At 37.9% G+C, this 17,956-nt stretch overlaps 1 protein-coding gene across 2 annotated transcripts in view; it reads right to left on the bottom strand.

Annotated features, from left to right (window-relative positions):
* Window positions 1–10,023: 10,023 nt before the first annotated feature.
* LOC148659427 (death-associated protein kinase 2-like) overlaps window positions 10,024–17,956 on the bottom strand; it is a 31,260-nt gene continuing 23,327 nt past the window's right edge. Inside the window, exons 9-11 of one of the 2 annotated variants that reach the window (XM_088641639.1) lie at window positions 14,420–14,509; window positions 14,255–14,335; window positions 10,024–13,858 (exon numbers count right to left, since the gene is read on the bottom strand). In XM_088641639.1, the coding sequence (XP_088497765.1) occupies window positions 13,778–13,858; window positions 14,255–14,335; window positions 14,420–14,509 (252 nt within the window). In that variant the 3' untranslated portion in view covers window positions 10,024–13,777. Of the gene's footprint in view, window positions 13,859–14,254; window positions 14,336–14,419; window positions 14,510–15,185; window positions 17,718–17,956 lie in introns of those variants that run through there. The other variant, XM_088641638.1, reaches the window with a different exon arrangement.

Here is a 17,956-nt window from a genome sequence, read left to right as displayed (position 1 = left end):
AGCAGTCTCATCACACATCAGATCAGGTTAAATCAAGGGGTAATTTAGTGAGGCCAGGTGAATGCAAAACATAACAAAAACAAAGGAAGGCCACGAGACGTGTGAAATCTCAGAATGAGTTTGACACAGTTCAGCTCTGACTCATCAAGTCGAAGCAGCTGTATGGCTGCTACAGTAGGTGTATCGCATCGTTTGATTATCTCAGTTTTTAAAAATACTTTTCACAGATGAGAGCTTGCTGTGGTGAATAATGTGGCCCCTGTTTCTTCTACTCAAACTGCAAAGGAAGCACAGACAGAGGATATGAAAGCACAGGTAGCTGTTTTGTTCTGTGTGGTTTTCTTTCTCAGATTACACAGAAAGACGACTGCTTGAGATGTTGGGAGTCGCTAAGTAATAGAATGTTCCCGATCAGTTTGACCCTTCCTGAAAAATCACATGTATGAACATGACTGCCTCCTGCTAAGGTCAATCAGGCCAGGTCTGAAGCCCCCGAAGCTCAGAGCAGGGAAAGTCAGACAGAATGCAGCAACTTCCGAAAAAGAGCCACAGCGGAACAGTACCTGAGAAAATCAGCCCAGGTTTCCTATTTGTTGTAAACATGCCGCATCCTGTTTCTCATGTTCAGTCAGCTCTCTTTCTTTCTCTATTTATTATTTGTGAATTGGCTGATGAAGTGTCAAGTTCCTCCATGAGATGGAAGAATGGAGAGTATTTATAACAGTAAGATTAAAAAAAAATGTTTCAGTCTCTGTTTAATTTGGTCTTCCAATATGCTTTTGATTTCCACTTTGGCACCCTCTCAGGGCCAGCTACTGTAGTTGCTCACCAGTAAGGCCTGGATTTCAGACAAACCGAGAAATGAGAGCATCTCATGACCAGGCCTGTTGGAACATGTTTCTGAACCAGGAGGAAAGAAAAATGCCCTTTTTTCCATATACTTTTTGCATAAACAATAAACTGTGACAATAATAATTATTAGAATAAATCCCACAGTCAGGGACAAGTTTACTATACTTCTATTCAGATGGGGTCCTTAAGAGGCCAGTAGAATTTCCCTAGGACTTTTAATGAATTATAAATAAATTAAAAGTGAGCTTATTTTCTACTGAGTAATTAATAATAGGAATTTCACAATATCCAAAACCAAATCGAAGTATGTCAGCAGACAGAAGTGTTATTCTGCAATCCTGGGTGTCGGTGTTTGTTGGTTAGGTGGGATTCGATTGGATTTTCAGGAAATTAAGCGTTGATGTCACTTCCCTGGAGTTTGTGTGGCAGAGAGATTCCTCATGCTGATGGTTGTCCCTTTAGTACGACTCTCTGTCTTTGCTGTGCCTCTTAAGATCTGGGATATGTCTTGGAGACAGTAATCAGATCCTAGCAGTGAATAAGCTGAACTCACTGCACAAATAAAGTCTTCTCAAAATTCTAAAGAAATGAGATAGAAGAATTTTAAACCAGTGATCTAAAGCCAGAAACTGAGTTTAATATTAAAAACAACACTATTTTGCTCTATTAATGCTCAGTGTTCTCCTTACAGAAAAATATAAATAAAGCTTAATTTCATCTTGAAAGATGACAGAGTTAGAATACAAACATACCTGCACAGGCAGATGAATAACAAGCTCTAAGGAGAAAAATATTTAAATATTAGAAATAATTATAGTGGACAAGATAAGAATGCTAATTATTACAAGTAATCAAATTCTTCATTTTTATAGCTTTTCTGAAACTATACTATAATTAAGTGTCCACCTTGGACACCTTTTCCTTAATTTTGCAAACACTTCTTGACCCGCAAAAGGCAAAAATATTCCACTGCTTATCTGTGGAGAGCAGTTACAAGGCTGGGGAGCAGGCAGACTATCTAAACAACCACTTTACGCCAGCTGACAGACATCCAATGCAGGAAAAAAACAGCAGTGAGAGATACAATACTGAAATGTTTTAGAAAAATGGAAAACAACAAAACTGCAATATACAAGTTCATGAAAAAAGGAAGCAGACATTGAAGTAGATATTTAAAGACTGAAGAGTGGTAGATGTTTTATGTAGGCTCTCATCTTGTGTTGATCTTGTGTTGATATTGCCATTTATGGGCATGCAAACAATTACATGATTATGACTTATTAACTGTAATTGTTCATTTAATGTTATTGTTCATTTGAAGATAAAATGTGCATAGTAATTTTTCAGTCTCTAAATTTAATTAGTCCTTTTTACTGTAGTGTACAGGATCCATAGTCTCTTACAAAGCACTGTAGTAGACTATTCTGCAACATATACCTACTGGATGAATCATAATCAAGCCAAAGAGTGGCATATACAGTATTTATATTTTTTTAATAATACAAACTGTAGCCAGGGAAATGTTCTTTTATGTTCCTTGTGAATGCAAATGAAATCTCACAAACAATATCAGTTAAATAAAGTTCTGAGTTTTTTTTGGTATCATACTCTTTAAGCTCAGTACATCCGTGTCTAGAAATACATAGAAGATAAATTTAGTTAAGGAATATCACCTCTTTCTACTGAGATTCATATCTGCTTATTTCAATAACTCATTTGAGCTGAAATGGCTTTTGAAAATTATTGCTTCTGACTTACCTGGTCAATACTGTACTGGGAAGATATATTGTTATTGACACAATAAGTTATAAAAAAACTCACCACAAAATGGAGACATAACTTGCTCCTTTAGCATTGCGTCTTTTAAGATACCATGAGATATATTAAGTTTTCCAACAGAAACAGGACAGGATCAGGCAGTGAACTATGTTTCTTCTGCAGCTCCCACCAAGAGAATTATTTGTTTAAAGTTTTGGCTGACAGTTCAAATACTGTTTTAACTCCCTTTACTTAACCCATTGTTACTGTTCCCAGTAAAGGATCCTGTAGGTGAAACACACACTTATCTGTAGGGCAGGTCAGTGTGTGTTTTTAATAATTACTACGACATTTTACATCCTTCTTCCACCTGGTTGGTGAAACTCATTCTACAGATCTATTACAAGTAAACATCCATCCACCTATTTTCTAAGCTCTTCTTCCAATTCAGGGTCGTCGGGGAGCAAGAGCCTGACATGGCAAATAAAAGGAGCAAGGCAGGACACAGCCTGGACAGGACAGACACAGATACACCCATATCCAGGCTGATTTTCCCAGAAGCCAACTGACCTACCAGTATGTGTTACCAGTATGTGCCAGCAGCCATAGCACCCTGCAACTCACAACTGGCAACCCCCTGAAGCTCAGCAGGCGTGAGCCTGGCCAGTACCTGGATGGGAGACCTCCTGGGAAAAACTAAGGTTGCTGCTGGAAGAGGTGTTAGTGGGGCCAGCAGGGGGCGCTCACCCTGCGGTCTATGTGGGTCCTAATGCCCCAGTATAGTGATGGGGACACTATACTGTAAACAGGCCCCGTCCTTTGGATGAGACGTAAACTGAGGTCCTGACTCTCTGTGGTCATTACAAATCCCAGGGTGTTTCTCGAAAAGAGTAGGGGTGTAACCTCAGCGTCCTGGCCAAATTTCCCATTGGCCCTTACCAATCATGGCCTCCTGATAATCCCCATCTATGAACTGGATTCATCACTCTGCTCTCCTCCCCACTGATAGCTGGTGTGTGGTGAGCCTTCTGGCGCACTGTGGCTGCTGTCGCATCATCCAGGTAGATGCTGCACATTGGTGGCGGTGGAGGGGATCCCCATTACCTGTAAAGCGCTTTGAGTGAAGTGTCCAGAAAAGAGCTATATAAGTATAAGCAATTATTATGTATTTGGACTGTGGAAGGAAACTGGAGCACCCAGAGGAAACCCACATGCAGACGGTGGAGAAAATACAAACTCCAAGCAGATAACACCCCAGATCTGGGGCTCAATCCAGGGATCCAGTGGTGCAAAATGCTCACCACTGTGCCACCATTCCATCCGAAAACTAAACAGTACAGTATACTCAATATAATGGAAACCAGTGTTTCAATAATACAAAGCAGTTATCATTATTGAAAAGTAAAATAGGTTAAAACAGCAAACTGGGTTGCAACAAGCTGAAGCTTAATTTATTAGACAGGAGCTATATTTCCCTGGACTTTGCACCATCCAGGAGGGGTTACACATAGGTGGTGGTTGTATTTAATAAGAGTTATAATAATATCTCCTGATATTATTATTATCTCCTGATATTATTATTATTATTTGTAGTAATTACATCTGTTTTTTCCATTTTGAGTGTGTGTATCACCATCTGTAGGATGAGATTTATCTTCGTTTCTACTAAGCAGCAGTAAAATAGTAGGGATGTTAGCCCAGGTGTTGTGGTTAAATTCCACACTCAGCCTTCACAATTTAGTCTCCCAAACTTTTCCCCATAATTTAATTGGAAAAGCTGTTTCTTACTTTTCTACCTGATATTTGTGTAGTGGGGCCACAGAGCATTTTGTAATTCATTTGAAAAAGCACTGACATCATTTGTGAATTATTTTAAATATTTCTTGTGTGTTGTATGTGCTCACTGGATTGTACTGGAATAATAATATCATTTCTACCTACGCGACAGCCCTGTGATCATTTCCCAAGGCTTTTTAAAACTTAAAATACAATATGGTGTATAATAAACCTCCAGAGGACGCATGTCAAAACTGTAGGAAGTGCATTTAAAACTGAGAGCAGTGGACACTTCTTTGCACATTTTTTGTTTTGCTGGATCTGGGTTGGTTCAAGAAATCCTTGGATCAATTGGTTACTGTGTACGAGATGGGCCAATTCTTAAATTCCTGTATAAGAATTGCCAGCAGCCATATCATCATGTAACCCCCAACAGGCAGCCCACTGAAGCTCAGCAGGTGTGAGCCTGGTCAGTACCTGGATGGAAGACCTCCTGGGAAAGCTAAGGTTGCTGCTGGAAGAGGGGTTAGTGGGGCCAGTAGAGGGCGCTCACCTTGCACACTATGTGGGTCCTAATGCCTCAGTTTAGTGTGGGGGAAACTATATTGTAAATGTGTAGGAGTGTAACCCCGGCGTCCTGGCCAAATTTCCCATTGGCCCTTACTAATCATGGCCTCTAAATATTTCCTATCTATGAAATGGCTTCATCACTCGCTCACTTCCCACTGAAAGCTGATGTGCAGTGAGTATACTGGTGTACTATGGTACTATATCATCTTATAAAAAACATGTATAAGACATCTTTTGTCTCCTCTGCAATAAAACTACTCAAAGAATGTATGTAAAGATAGTCCTCCCACTACCCATTTATTTATCCATTTATTTATGTTTCACATACTGTTGTTGTGATTTCATGTGATTTTGTGTGAGACTTGTGTTTTGCTGGCATGTTTTGTACTTTTCTGGGAGAAGCCAAAGACAAATTTTCACAGCAGTGGATGGCAAAGTATCTATCCAGGTGGGGGCTACACGTTGGTGGTGGTGGAGGGGAGTCCCCACTACCTGTAAAGCACTTCTGGAACTTCTGGAACAGTGGAGTGTGCAGACAAAAGCGCTATATAAGTGTAAGGAATTATTATTATTAAGAATTGGAGAAAATTCAAAGAAATTACAATATTTAACCACCATGTGGAGCTACATTTACTTACAAAATGTTCAATCCATGATCTTGGAAAGTATCTTTCAGATAATGGATGAATGGAAGAAAGTTACCTAAAAGGAAAAGTTCTGACTCCACCTGACTCTGATTCACCATCTTCTGATTTCATTCACGACGTCTATGGCTTAAATTTCTCTGAGACTAAATAAATATGTGAAAGGTTTTAAATACTGCAGTCGGATTTGAAGTGTAGCCATAATCATGTTCAATGCTTAACACTTGGGGTAGTTCAATTTCTGGTCTGTTAAAATAATTCACTGTTCACTGTTTCATTAATTTCTAAAACTACTGTATCTGTATTCCAAGGCAATACAGACACTTATTCACATGTTTTCCCAGCAGGGGGCTCTGTAGCATCCAGAATGTTAGGGATGTCATTTTTAAGTACATATTTTTTTTAATAAAATGGTGACTCTAGAACAAATGGGAGTGCCTTATATTTAATTTCAAAACATGTCCACAGATGGTTATTAAAAATGCACCAGGGGGAAAGATGAAATCAACACCCTTTTTACAAAAGACACACAGCCCAGTCCCTGGTTAGAAAGACAGGAGTAAATGTAGAGTTTTTTTACAGAGTAAAGTTTAATGGTAAATATGAGAAACAATGTTTAATAATATTAAGAAATAAAGTTCTGCACTTTTTTGAAAATCCAAATTAACACAGATTTCAGGCTCAAAGAACAGAGCAAACATGCAAAATTCACTGGGCTGACTTGAGCATAAGAAATATTTTTGCAAAATTAAACATGAACTGAATTAGTCTTGATGTCATTCTGCATCAAATTGGAAATGTAATCAAGAAAATATGCCTACAAAGTTTTACCAAAAGTTATAAATGATCGTTAATTTCATTTTTTGTAAATATGCATTGTATACATCACCACTTATAGAACCTACTGTAAATATAAGAAATAAAAATTGTGTGCAGACAGAAAATTAGACAGGATTTCACAATGCCCTTTATTTTGATTTGATTAGCTCTTTGCTGTCCAGAGAGTGTCAGTATTTGGTTTGTCTCTTGAGGATAGCAAACAGTTGATCATTGATAAAAGATGTGTTTATCCTATTTGTCAGTACAGAAGTAAATAAGAAAGCAGTTCAATGTCAGTCCATGTTCAAAGTCCAATACAGTTCAAATATCCAGAACAAGGAGCCCTCGTTTAAGAGTTTAAAATAAAAATAATTGATTTCTGTTTAAATAATAATTCCTGTTTAGTCATTTGAGAGCTTAGATGGAATGAGTTTATGAAGGTCTGCTTTCCTCTGAAAACCTTTTTTTTAACTTATCATCCCTTGTATTTCACAAAGATTTTCCTTATGAGCCTGAACCTTGGCAATTTATGATCAGAGAGTGTTGGCTGTTGTTCTACTGGTGCCTGAACACTACACTTGACCTCATCTTTTTCCCTAAATCTTATGGTAACAGCAACAGCATTGACACACAACAACCTGTGTGATTTCTCCAGCTGGCCTTGCCAGCAAATCTGCCTGATCTGAACAGATATTTATATGTCACACCACTGAAAGACGCAGCCAGCCCTTTCATAGTATATAGTTTGTGACTGACCTCAAGCCTCCACTTCTGACTTTACACATCAAAGAACAGTCAGCTGCAAAAAAAGCTAATATTACTCAGGCAGACTAGGCATCATCTAAGGTTACTCTATCTGTATATTTTAAAATGATGACAGACCCCTGGTATGAGCCAAGACTGAAATGGGACACTCACCAGTGTGGCAGCTTTACGGTATATTGTTGCTCAAGACTCTTATTTTCAAATCCTTCATAATTCTGAAGGAATCCCGTGACAACAACATACGAATGGCTCACCATCTTAGACAAGGGTTTGGGACTTAACAGACATTGGATTCGGGTTGTGTAAAAAAACAGTCTAAAATAACTGCACAAAAGCAAGGAAACCACACTGGTATTAATGCATCATCTGCACCTGTGTTAATTCGGCCATTTAAAGACAGAAGGCCAGTGTTCTGCCAGTGCCAATAAAGTTGCATCAGACATATTTTTAGTTGGGCATATCCTTCAGAAAAGACAGGGTTTTACAAAGGTAATTCGTATCTGCAATTGCAATCTGAAAGTCAGTTGTCTGTTTCTGAAGTCATTGTGTTAAGTGTTTATGAAATTGGGTGGTAATTAACTTTGAATCTTTTCATCTTTGTATCTTTGAAAAACGGGTGACAAAATCACAGAGTTACTGTGATTTTGACATATTTAAATGTTTAAAGAACATATATGGACAGCGGCTGATAAAGGATTATAATGCTTAAAACGTGAGTGTCCCAGATGAACTGTAGATTCATCTGCAGTTTGTCATTACTGCAATGTGAGCATTTGAATGACTGTAGATTCTGTCAGCTCCCTGTATCCACCAAGCTATGTGGACATATGAACAAGCTTGTCCCTGACTTTAGAGTTACCTTGAAGGTATTAGACATTCAAAGTTAAAAGAGCCAATGATAAATTATCCACCGGATATTCCTGTTGAGTACAGGCTATCAGAATGTAAGACAACATTTACATTTAAAAAGTACAAATACCATGCATTTCCATTAAGAAAAGTAAAAACGGGTGTATACAAATATCTGTATATACAGTATGGGTACAGAGTGAACTGAGACAGCAGGTTGCTTTAAATTTGTAAAAAACCTTCAAACCATTAATCAAAATTTTCACAAAAAAATGATGCCTCTTCCTCAGAAAGAAGCACAAAGATGGAAGATTGTCTGACCGAAAAGCACAAGAATGTTTCAATGTCATGTATCCACTGACTGTAACATAATCTTTGCATTCATAGTTTCTTTGCCCTGTTTCCGCTTCTATTACCCGAGTACCTTTGTTCTTCACTTTCTAATATTAAAGATATGTCAGAAATTTCCCAAAAGCGACTGATATAAAACTCGGATTCCTGGTTCAGGAATCTTGTTTTTTTTTTTTTGTTCGGCTAGACAGCAGTCATATTTGAAAGCACACAGTAAAAACCGGTTGTTTTCTTGATATTCAACAAACTTTTTCTAAATAAACCTCTTTGGTTTATTCAAAAGTTTCAACACGGAAAATACCCATTTAATTTTTAACTTAATGGGTAGATACAGTTAGAAACATACTGTATAATACTTAAAACCAAATTATGCTCTAATTTAGCAAATGTATTAAATGGTTTAACTATTGTTATATGGTTAAATATTGTTATTTGTCATACTGTACATGCTCTAGGTTTATTGAATCCTATCAAATGGTAGTTAGGTAGTTGTAGTGAACAGACTCATTTGAGATATACTGTACAGTGCCAATACCCATGTCTGCAGTGTATATCATAAAATGGCCTGCATTTTCATCCATTCATGTGCTACCTTCCAGGATTTGGCATAACATAAATGTTATACATCTTACAAAAGATGGATGTTATAATGTCCTTCATACAATTTCTGAGAAGAAAGGACATAGTCTGATTCAATATGCAGTGTGCAAACTTTACAATGCAACAAAACTGAAATCTCAAGAAGCTTTTTTGTTTTTGTCAGCAACAAAGTCGCACTGGACAGCAGAGTTTCAAAGTCAACTCATGTTTCAAAGTAAACTCATGTTGAGACAGGAAATAAATTATTAGTTACTGACACCCCTCACAGAGGAGCTGTGTTCCCTGGACGTACTGTATGACATCAGATAATGGAGGATTACAGAAATATCTGGGAAAAGCAGCTGGAAAAAGAACACCAAACATTGAGCACGTGTGTGTATGTTGACGAAGCACCACACAACGGTACCCACACACACAGCTTGAGGCACTTTTCTGTTTGGGCGACTTGGTTTGATGGCCACACGTACGTTTGGAGGCTTAGGTGTTGCTAAGATACACATTTCAACAGCCAGGGTACAAGTCAGCTTAGCAAGTACAGAATATCTCAGGCCTCATTTATCAATTAAATGTACTGTTATTAAAAAGGGCACCCTAGGAGAAACATTACCAAAATAGATGGGCTTGGCTTCTGGAAAATACAAGACAAACCTGGCAAATTCCAGTAAAAATTAGATTCCTGATACTTTCGTAACACTACTGAAATAATTAGTCTAAAGCAATATCAGTATTAATATTCAGATGTGGTGCATACATGTTTTAACTCTGATCAGTATATCATCTTATGTGGAGTCATCAAATTGACAATAAACCCCCAAATTATTTTGTATTATTATTATGGCAGACACAGTGGATTCCAGTCCAGTCATTTAGGTGGTCATTTTGGATCTCTAACTCTAAAAAAAGTCGATTCTGCATCATTCTGTATAGGGTTTCAATTAGTAGAGCAATAGTCAACACCTTATGTGGATGAACATTATTTTGCTTTTCAGCAAAAGCACAAGGACCAAGTGAATATATCAATATCGACACACAAAATCAATTATCCCCTTTTAATTCTTTATTGCCTTCAGGTCATTTGAAACCTCTGAACACCCCGTTTCAATTTCAGAGCCACTAGCACACAGCCACACAACCACCTTTAACTCACCCGTTAGCCTGTCACAGCCTGTCACCAATTAAAACAGTCTTTAAAAGGTATGGAAAGCAAACTCCGGCAGAAGACGAGGTTAAACAAAAGGAAAGAAAAACATTGCTAAAAAAAATATGGGATGTCTTAGAAAAAAAACAAAACAAACTACTTTTGTGGTTATCTGATACAAGGTCATTCTCTGCACGTTTATACTGTATGCTCAAAATGGAGCATTACACTGTAATATGTATTATTCTCACTTAAATTCTGCATAAAGAGTTAATTCAAACACAATACAGTTAAATGTCGGTACGGTTACATTATTACATTAATTTTCATTAGCCTAAAACAATCACATTAAAAACTGCCATGCACTCATGTTGTTTTTGCTGTCCTCTGGTCTGTACTATACAGGGAAATTTGTACCAAGACTGGTACTATGCAGTTTCAAACCTTTCTCACCATAATGAGAATGTGGATAATTGCTTTGTGCTTCATACCAGGGTATTCACATTCCTGGATTCAAGTTATCATGCTTATAGTTTTCTTTATTTCTTCAGCAAGTTACTTGACACTGGTTACCCAACCTATTCACCTGTATAAATGCATATCAACATTTCCAAAGGATGATCCACAAACTGGAGTGTCATAATCTGGTGCTGTAACATCCTTACCTTACTTAAAATGCATTAACTACTTTATTGAAATGGGAATATTCAATAACACAATATGATTAGAGAATTATTACAGTGGGGCACTACTTAAACTTGTGGCTCTTGATAGCACCATTATTCTCGGAAATGACTAAACCTGATTAATGTTACAAAAGTAACTGCTCCTGAACCATTTTTGTTTCAGCAACTGATGCATTTATTTTTTCACTCACAGGTTTGGTTTTCCATTTAAAAAACATGCAAATTTCATCTCTATTCCAGCAATTATAATAATCTATGAACTGTTAGTACTGTAGCTGGTTATGCACAATTGTCTTCTCTGAGCACAAATATTGTTTCCCGTAAACACAAACTAGGATATTGTGTTTTTCATCTTACACACCCAACAACTGAATGAATGGCACAGTTTTATAAACACAGTGTAAAATACAATCCACATTAAGACACTGTTGTACAGGCACAGTGGTACCATACACTAAAAGGAATAAATACAAATTAAATGTAAACCATTATGTTATGAAAACAGACCTTACTACAGTATTGTTCTTTACATAGTAGATTCTTCATTTCTTTCTTCATGAATGTACTGTTTGTATTGGGACATTTCTTAACTAAGTGTCTGACAGAATATTAATAAGAATTTATAAACAAGATTAAAATGACAAAAAATAAATTGCAAAGGAAGTGCTTAAGAAAACCCACAAGTTTCAGTTCTGTTTCATAGTTTACGTGAACGAGGTCTGTGAAAAACTTTAATTTAATTATAACCACTTCGAAAAGCTAAATATTTTATTCTGGTGGCAGAACAGTAAGTAGTCCCTGGTTTGGACAAAGAAAGAAATGTAGGCAGTATTTAGACAATATTTAATACTTTCACAATTGTGTCCCCATTTGCAGATTATAACAGGATTTTAATTAAGAAATGTTTTACTAAAACAGACAAAGAACAAGACTGCATTCTAAAAAGAAACAGAACTGTTTTCGTTTGGCTGTAAACCAGAGCAGCACCCAGCAGTTTCAGGGGAACCACACACATACTGTAGTATTATAGCAGGAATGCAAGTCCTTCTCACTGGGGTCAGGAAGTGGAGATTAGCTGGGGGTGATTTCCTTCCATGGGCCACTGCCGTCACATGAGTTTGCTGGGGCAGTCATCAGGTATCCCAGTGTCTACCGCCTCTCTGTTGTTGTGGCCTGGCAGGTGGGAAAGCCCTGAATGACCATTAGATTGCTCTGTATTTTCCACATCAGGCAGATGATAATGAAGCTACACCAACATTCTCAACAGCATGGTTTTGGCGGCTTAGGAACTCAGCTGGACAGGGGGCTTTTCTGTTGCGTGGGGGGCAGACAGTGATTTTGTCCAATATCCTTGTAATCAAGTGAGCAATGCACAAATAAAACAAACTACGCACCCCTGTTTAGGGAGCACAGCGGCAGGGCAAAAAACGAAATTCATACAAATATGCATTTCTGTATTAGGACATAAATCCACTTACTTCCTTTGATCTCAGTTTTTATACATTCACAGGCTTAAATCATTTAACTCAGATCACTTTGCTGAGGGTATACATACTGTATGTTACAGTACACATCCTTATCCTTTCATATTTAAATTACTCACTTGTGCTATTTTTAAACACTGAAATGATGGAGGGGAAGAGGTTTAAAAAAATCTGTTGATGCTTTTCGTTTTCCTGTTTTTCAAGCCCAGTCATTTGTATCCACATATTTCAACTTTCAGTTGTGAAAAATGTGTCTTGATAATGAAAATAACAGAGGAAGAGGCCCATGTGTCCTCCGATCCTTCCCACTTGTTAGAAAAGGCATTGTTTTTTCTCACAGAATCAAAATGAGCACTACTCAATTCTGCTCAGTACAGAAAAAATACGCTTAAAAATACAGTTCCCACAAAGTAACCAGTGTATTCAATGTAAACTCTGATTAGTTCTGTACTGTAAATTTGAATGCTGACTTTCATTTTCAAATTTTCACGTGTTGTCTTCACATGTACAGTATATGAACTCTTTTCAAGTGGACATGTGATCTTTCATGAGTAAGAACAGTATTCTACTTGTGTACTGACCCCCTTTCAAGTTTAACAGATGACTACCAGGACATACTAGGGGAAAACTACTGATACTTTCAGATACATTGTTTTCTGTTCTCTTTCCATAGTTGAAATACAGGCTTTCCACATTTTCTAAAGGGGAAACTCTGGAATGTGAGAAAATAGATTAAGATCTTCTGCATTTTAGTCCAGTTGGAGTGTCAACAACTGGTAAAATAAAAGGCCCCCACACAAGTTGCTGGGAGATAATGCCACATACCAAAGAAAAGAAATCCCTGAAAAGCTGGGGAGCAGCTGAATGTGCCCCCAGGTGTGTTAATAGTCAATCACTCTTCTGCTCAGACCCTATGGGACAATGATGTTTCATCATGCTATCAAATCTCCTTTGCCATTTCACAAATGAAGTTCAATCCAGGCTAAAACTTGTTTTAAACTATTAACATAATATTGCTAGGCATAAATAAAAAGTATCATACAAGTGAGGCCCCTTTGCATCCCAGTTAACCATATTTGTATGAATTGTACATGGATATAAATTGCATATTTACTGGACTCAAGACACGCCTTGTTCTTTTTTGTTCCCACTTGTGCTGGAGGTACAGTACTCCAAAAAACAGGAGTATGGAAACCTTGTCCAAAGTCTTTTCTTTTGTTGATGCCATTCATTGTTGCTTTTCTTGGTTTTCCAAAGTATAACATTTCTGTACTGAGCTTTTTTATTGCTCAGTAATTAGGCAGTATACATGAATACCAGCTGCATTATTGTTTTTTTTCTAAAAACCATTTTTCCTCATTGGCACTGAAAGCTCCTCCTGACAGCTAAAGGCTCAGATGATCTTGTCCAACACTCTTTCCAACATGACCTTTTATCTCCAAGACCCCACCAAGTATACAGTCATGAAGGCCACAATGGAGATCCTCAGGATGTACTGCTTCTCTTCCTGTTTCTGACAGCTCTTCTCCTGGTGGGCTCATCCTCCTGGTCGCTCTCACAGTCTCTCTGAAAGGAGATGGTAGTGAGTGCTCGGGCATCAGCTGGCAGGAGTTTCATCATTGCCAGCTCAGCTTCAACCTGCACTGGTCTTGTCTGCCCAGGCAGTGCAGACGTATAGAGAGAACCCTCTGCTCTGACAAACAATAGTCAACCTGTTTCTGCAAAAGGTATATGTAATTTGTGTTCCATGCACAAACTTAACACATAAAGAGCATGCACAAAAAACAAAGAAACCATCTTAGTTTCAACATAAATGAGACCGTTCAATGACTTCTCATTCTTCCGTCGAAGCTGTAAGAAGATAATTTGTTTCTGAGTATGAATAATGAAAATACTTCTGAATAGATCAGGAACAACTGAAATGGCACATTTCCAGAAATGGGTAGGTAGTACAGTACATACCAAATCATCCTGGGGCTTAGGACAAGCCTTCTTCATCATCCGAGTTAGGTGGTTACAGAGTGTGACAATCCTGAAGGAAAACTGAAAGAAAGAGAGAGAAAGCTCAGGATTTAACCACAATGTGGGCAGCACTGTTATCTAACTACAGTTTTGTGATGCTCTTACCTTCCATCTCCTTATCGCATACTGTTTCCTGAAGTTCTCGAGGTTAATAACAGATTGTCTTCGCACCAGTGCTTGCTTTGGGTTTAATGGCTAAAATACAACAAGGGCAACATTAGGTTTTGTTTTCAAAGACATCTAAAATCTAAATTAAAAATGACAGTAAACTCTTAATTTACTGCAATTGCAATTGTCATATGTCCCTTGGTTGATTCCAAAATTCAAAACCCAAACCTCCACAAGAAAACCAATAAAAGAAAACCTACCGTTGAGAAACGCTACACTGTTGTGCACATAAGTGGACTAATAACAAATGTGCACAATAAAAGGGAGAAACTTGCAATTGAACTGAAGAATTCAGCTCCTGTGGCTTCTAACATTGAAACAAATCCCTCTATCTAGAGTGTTTAAATTATCAGACATCATGCCAAATGGTGACAGTAGAGTGTTCAAATGCAATGGATGAGATTCCATGTCTTTAAATATTTTGTAGGAGTAACTGACAGGACTGGACCTGGCCTATCTTGATCTTACTCTTTCCATAGGAGCAGCAAAAAAGAACAATCTACTCGCTTTTTTGTCTGTAGGTTATCTAAAGCGTTTCATGACTGGGGCAAATTACAGGTACATCATTTCTGGCGACCCAGTCTATGTGTCAGGGTCTTAGACAATACACTTGACTTACAGTAGAAACACAGACACTCCTCAAAGGTTATTCTCTTCAAAAGAATTATTTTCTCAGCTACAAACCATAACAGACATACAAGCATTTGTATCATATGGTTTCAGTATTTAATTAACACAATCTGAAGTTTGACAGAATTAGCTATGAGAGGGTGTACAGTGCGTAACCTCCTCATCTCACAGGGAAAGCTCGTAGTCACTTCTCCACACCCACAGTATAAACCCTGAAAGCAATCACAGCATGTGCACTTTGCCTTTAATCTGTTAAATGTGCTTATGTGCGGGTCACATGTGCCTTGTGGCATGTTCACTTCTGCCATGGACAGGGTGTATGAAGAATGATGTTTACCTTATGGGTATGGAAGATAACGCCAGTAACACCCACATCTTGAAAAAACAATTGTTAGGTACTCCAAAAACACTTAATAAACCTGGTCAACGTGAATCAGCTGAAGTACACTTTATAAGGTTTTTAGGGTTAAGAGCTGTTGCTTTAGGTTTGTTTTACAAAACATAGATAAATAAGAAGTGATATTACCAAACAAATGATTTTGTTTAACAAGGAACAGATTTCACTGTTTGTACCAGCAGCCAAACAATAGCAAATATTCAAATAAAACTAATAAACAGGCTGGAGAAAGCAGGCATAAGCATTGCAACACTAAAAAAATGGAAAACAATCCAGCAACTAATTAAGAAACAATTGAAACCTTTGCTACTCCTCCATTGTCATTCATTGTAAAAAACTGAAAAAATCCAATAAAGTCAGGACATTTCTTTAAAGAACATTAACTGTTTCAGCAATAATGTATTTTGAAACCAGAAATAGGAGCAATTTCTTCATATACAATTCGTAAAGCTGATGGGTACTGTACTTCCCATTTACAATATTTAAACATTTAAATTCACAAATAGTATTAACCCTCTACATTTATCTGGGTACAAGTACTGCACACATTTTCTTTCTGCATCATCTATGCTGGCAAACACAGGGGCAACAGCACATCTCTACTAATCTTTCTTTTCCAATAAAGATCATCACAAAGATCATCAGCAGTAGTTTAGCTACAAATGTCAAGTGTCCCTAAACAAAGGACTTTTTAAAAGCAAAACTGGAATAGAGAGAAAATAGCTAATATACTGGCATTGTAAATGTTGCAACTTCCCATGCACATCAAATGTTAAGGAATTACAGTAAGTGCTTGGCTGACCTCTGTATTATTGTGATGGAAACATTATTGGAATGAACAAAGAAAATACCCTTTTATGAAAACTTTTTTGTACCTACTACCATCATTAAGTAACAATGCGGGTCACTTGATTTGCATGCATGAAACACTGAGGTTACGGCACCTACTGTATGTGCAGGCACACTGTCACTTTCAGGATTGTAGCACAACTTTTAATTTGAATGAGGGTGTGTTTAAAATACCCATAGCCCTCCCCAGGACCTGCACATTGAAAATGGATGGATAGATACATTCAAGGTAGCGATGATATTTTATTATGTTATTCAGATTAGGGAACAAAACTTTCAGTTTTAGAAGAAATGTATTCATGTTTACTAAAAAGAAAAAAAAAGCTATTAAAAAGTATTAAAAAAGGAAAACACAAGCTGGACATTTTTAACGAAGGCCTGATGAAAAATTCTACATTGAATTTAATAGGTTATTGCATTAGTTCATCTTTTCATTGCTATAAAACTAATAATATTTTCTTCTGTGCTTACAGAATTCTGAAAATAAAAATAATTAGGGCTTAGTGGACTTCCTGAATTTGCCATATTAATCCTACTTTTATTTGTAAGACCTATTCTCTTCAGTGCGGTATTGACTCAATACATTAGATAGCTTGGCCTGTCTTATAGCACACTGCCAATTCACTTAGTATGTGCAAAACTGCTATAGTAAAACAGGATGCATCATATAATACTATAGGGGACTACATCCTTTTTTTCAGTTTATCACTGATGACTTGACTCTGTAATGTCTAAATTTATTGTTGATAGCAAATCTCCAGTGCAAGAGCCGTTAATAAGTTCCTTCAAAGCCTCGTTCACATCGTTATTGAAGACAGAAGCGAAATCTCCATTCGAGTGTCCTCCATTGATGTTGCCCAGCTGGAAGGAGCCTGTCACGTCCTGGATCCACTTCAGCTCCGAGGAGAGCTCCCGACTGAGAGACTCAAAGTGAGACCTCCTCTCCATGTATCTCCCGCTGATGCAGGCCAGGCTGGAGTCCACCATCTTCATGTCATCCTGCAGGTGCTTCTTCAGGGATTCCACCTTGCGGAACTCGTAGCGGATCTGGGACAGTTCGTGCCTCACGCTCTCGTTTTCCTCCTTGTACCAGGACTCCTTCTCGTTGTAGATGGAGATCAGGGCGTCTATGTCCTCCTGCAGAGTGTCGTGCACTACGGCTATGCCACTGAAGCTGGTCTCCATGACTGATATGTCCTCCACTACCCTGGCGAAGCGCTCGAAGTTGGCATAGGTGTTGTTGGGAGGCATGCTGGAGTGGGACTTGATGGTGTACTCTTTCAGGCGCTTCGTCTTGAGCTGCCTGCGCTCAGGTTTCTTGGTTTCAGGAACTTTAGTTTCCTCCTTGTTCTCATGGGACTTCAGACAGAAGAATGCAGGATTACGTGAGTGAGATTTTTTGGATATATATATATTCACACGCAAACAGGCAAACACGGGTGCACAGCGCTGCTGGGGTTAGTCCAAACCACAGGCAGGAGATACAAAAAAAAATGCATTCGGCATTCTTGAGTCCCATCTGCATCCTCGGTTTTATCAGTCCATGCTGGTGTTTTTTAATATTAAGTTCAGAGTGAAAACAAAAGTCACAACACATG

This window comes from Lepisosteus platostomus, chromosome 7 (assembly GCF_059453375.1).
Source record: "Lepisosteus platostomus isolate fLepPlt1 chromosome 7, fLepPlt1.hap1, whole genome shotgun sequence".
Lineage (NCBI taxonomy): Eukaryota > Metazoa > Chordata > Actinopteri > Semionotiformes > Lepisosteidae > Lepisosteus > Lepisosteus platostomus.
The sequence above is the reverse complement of the archived record's forward strand: the minus strand, read 5'-3'. Positions and strand labels throughout refer to the sequence as shown.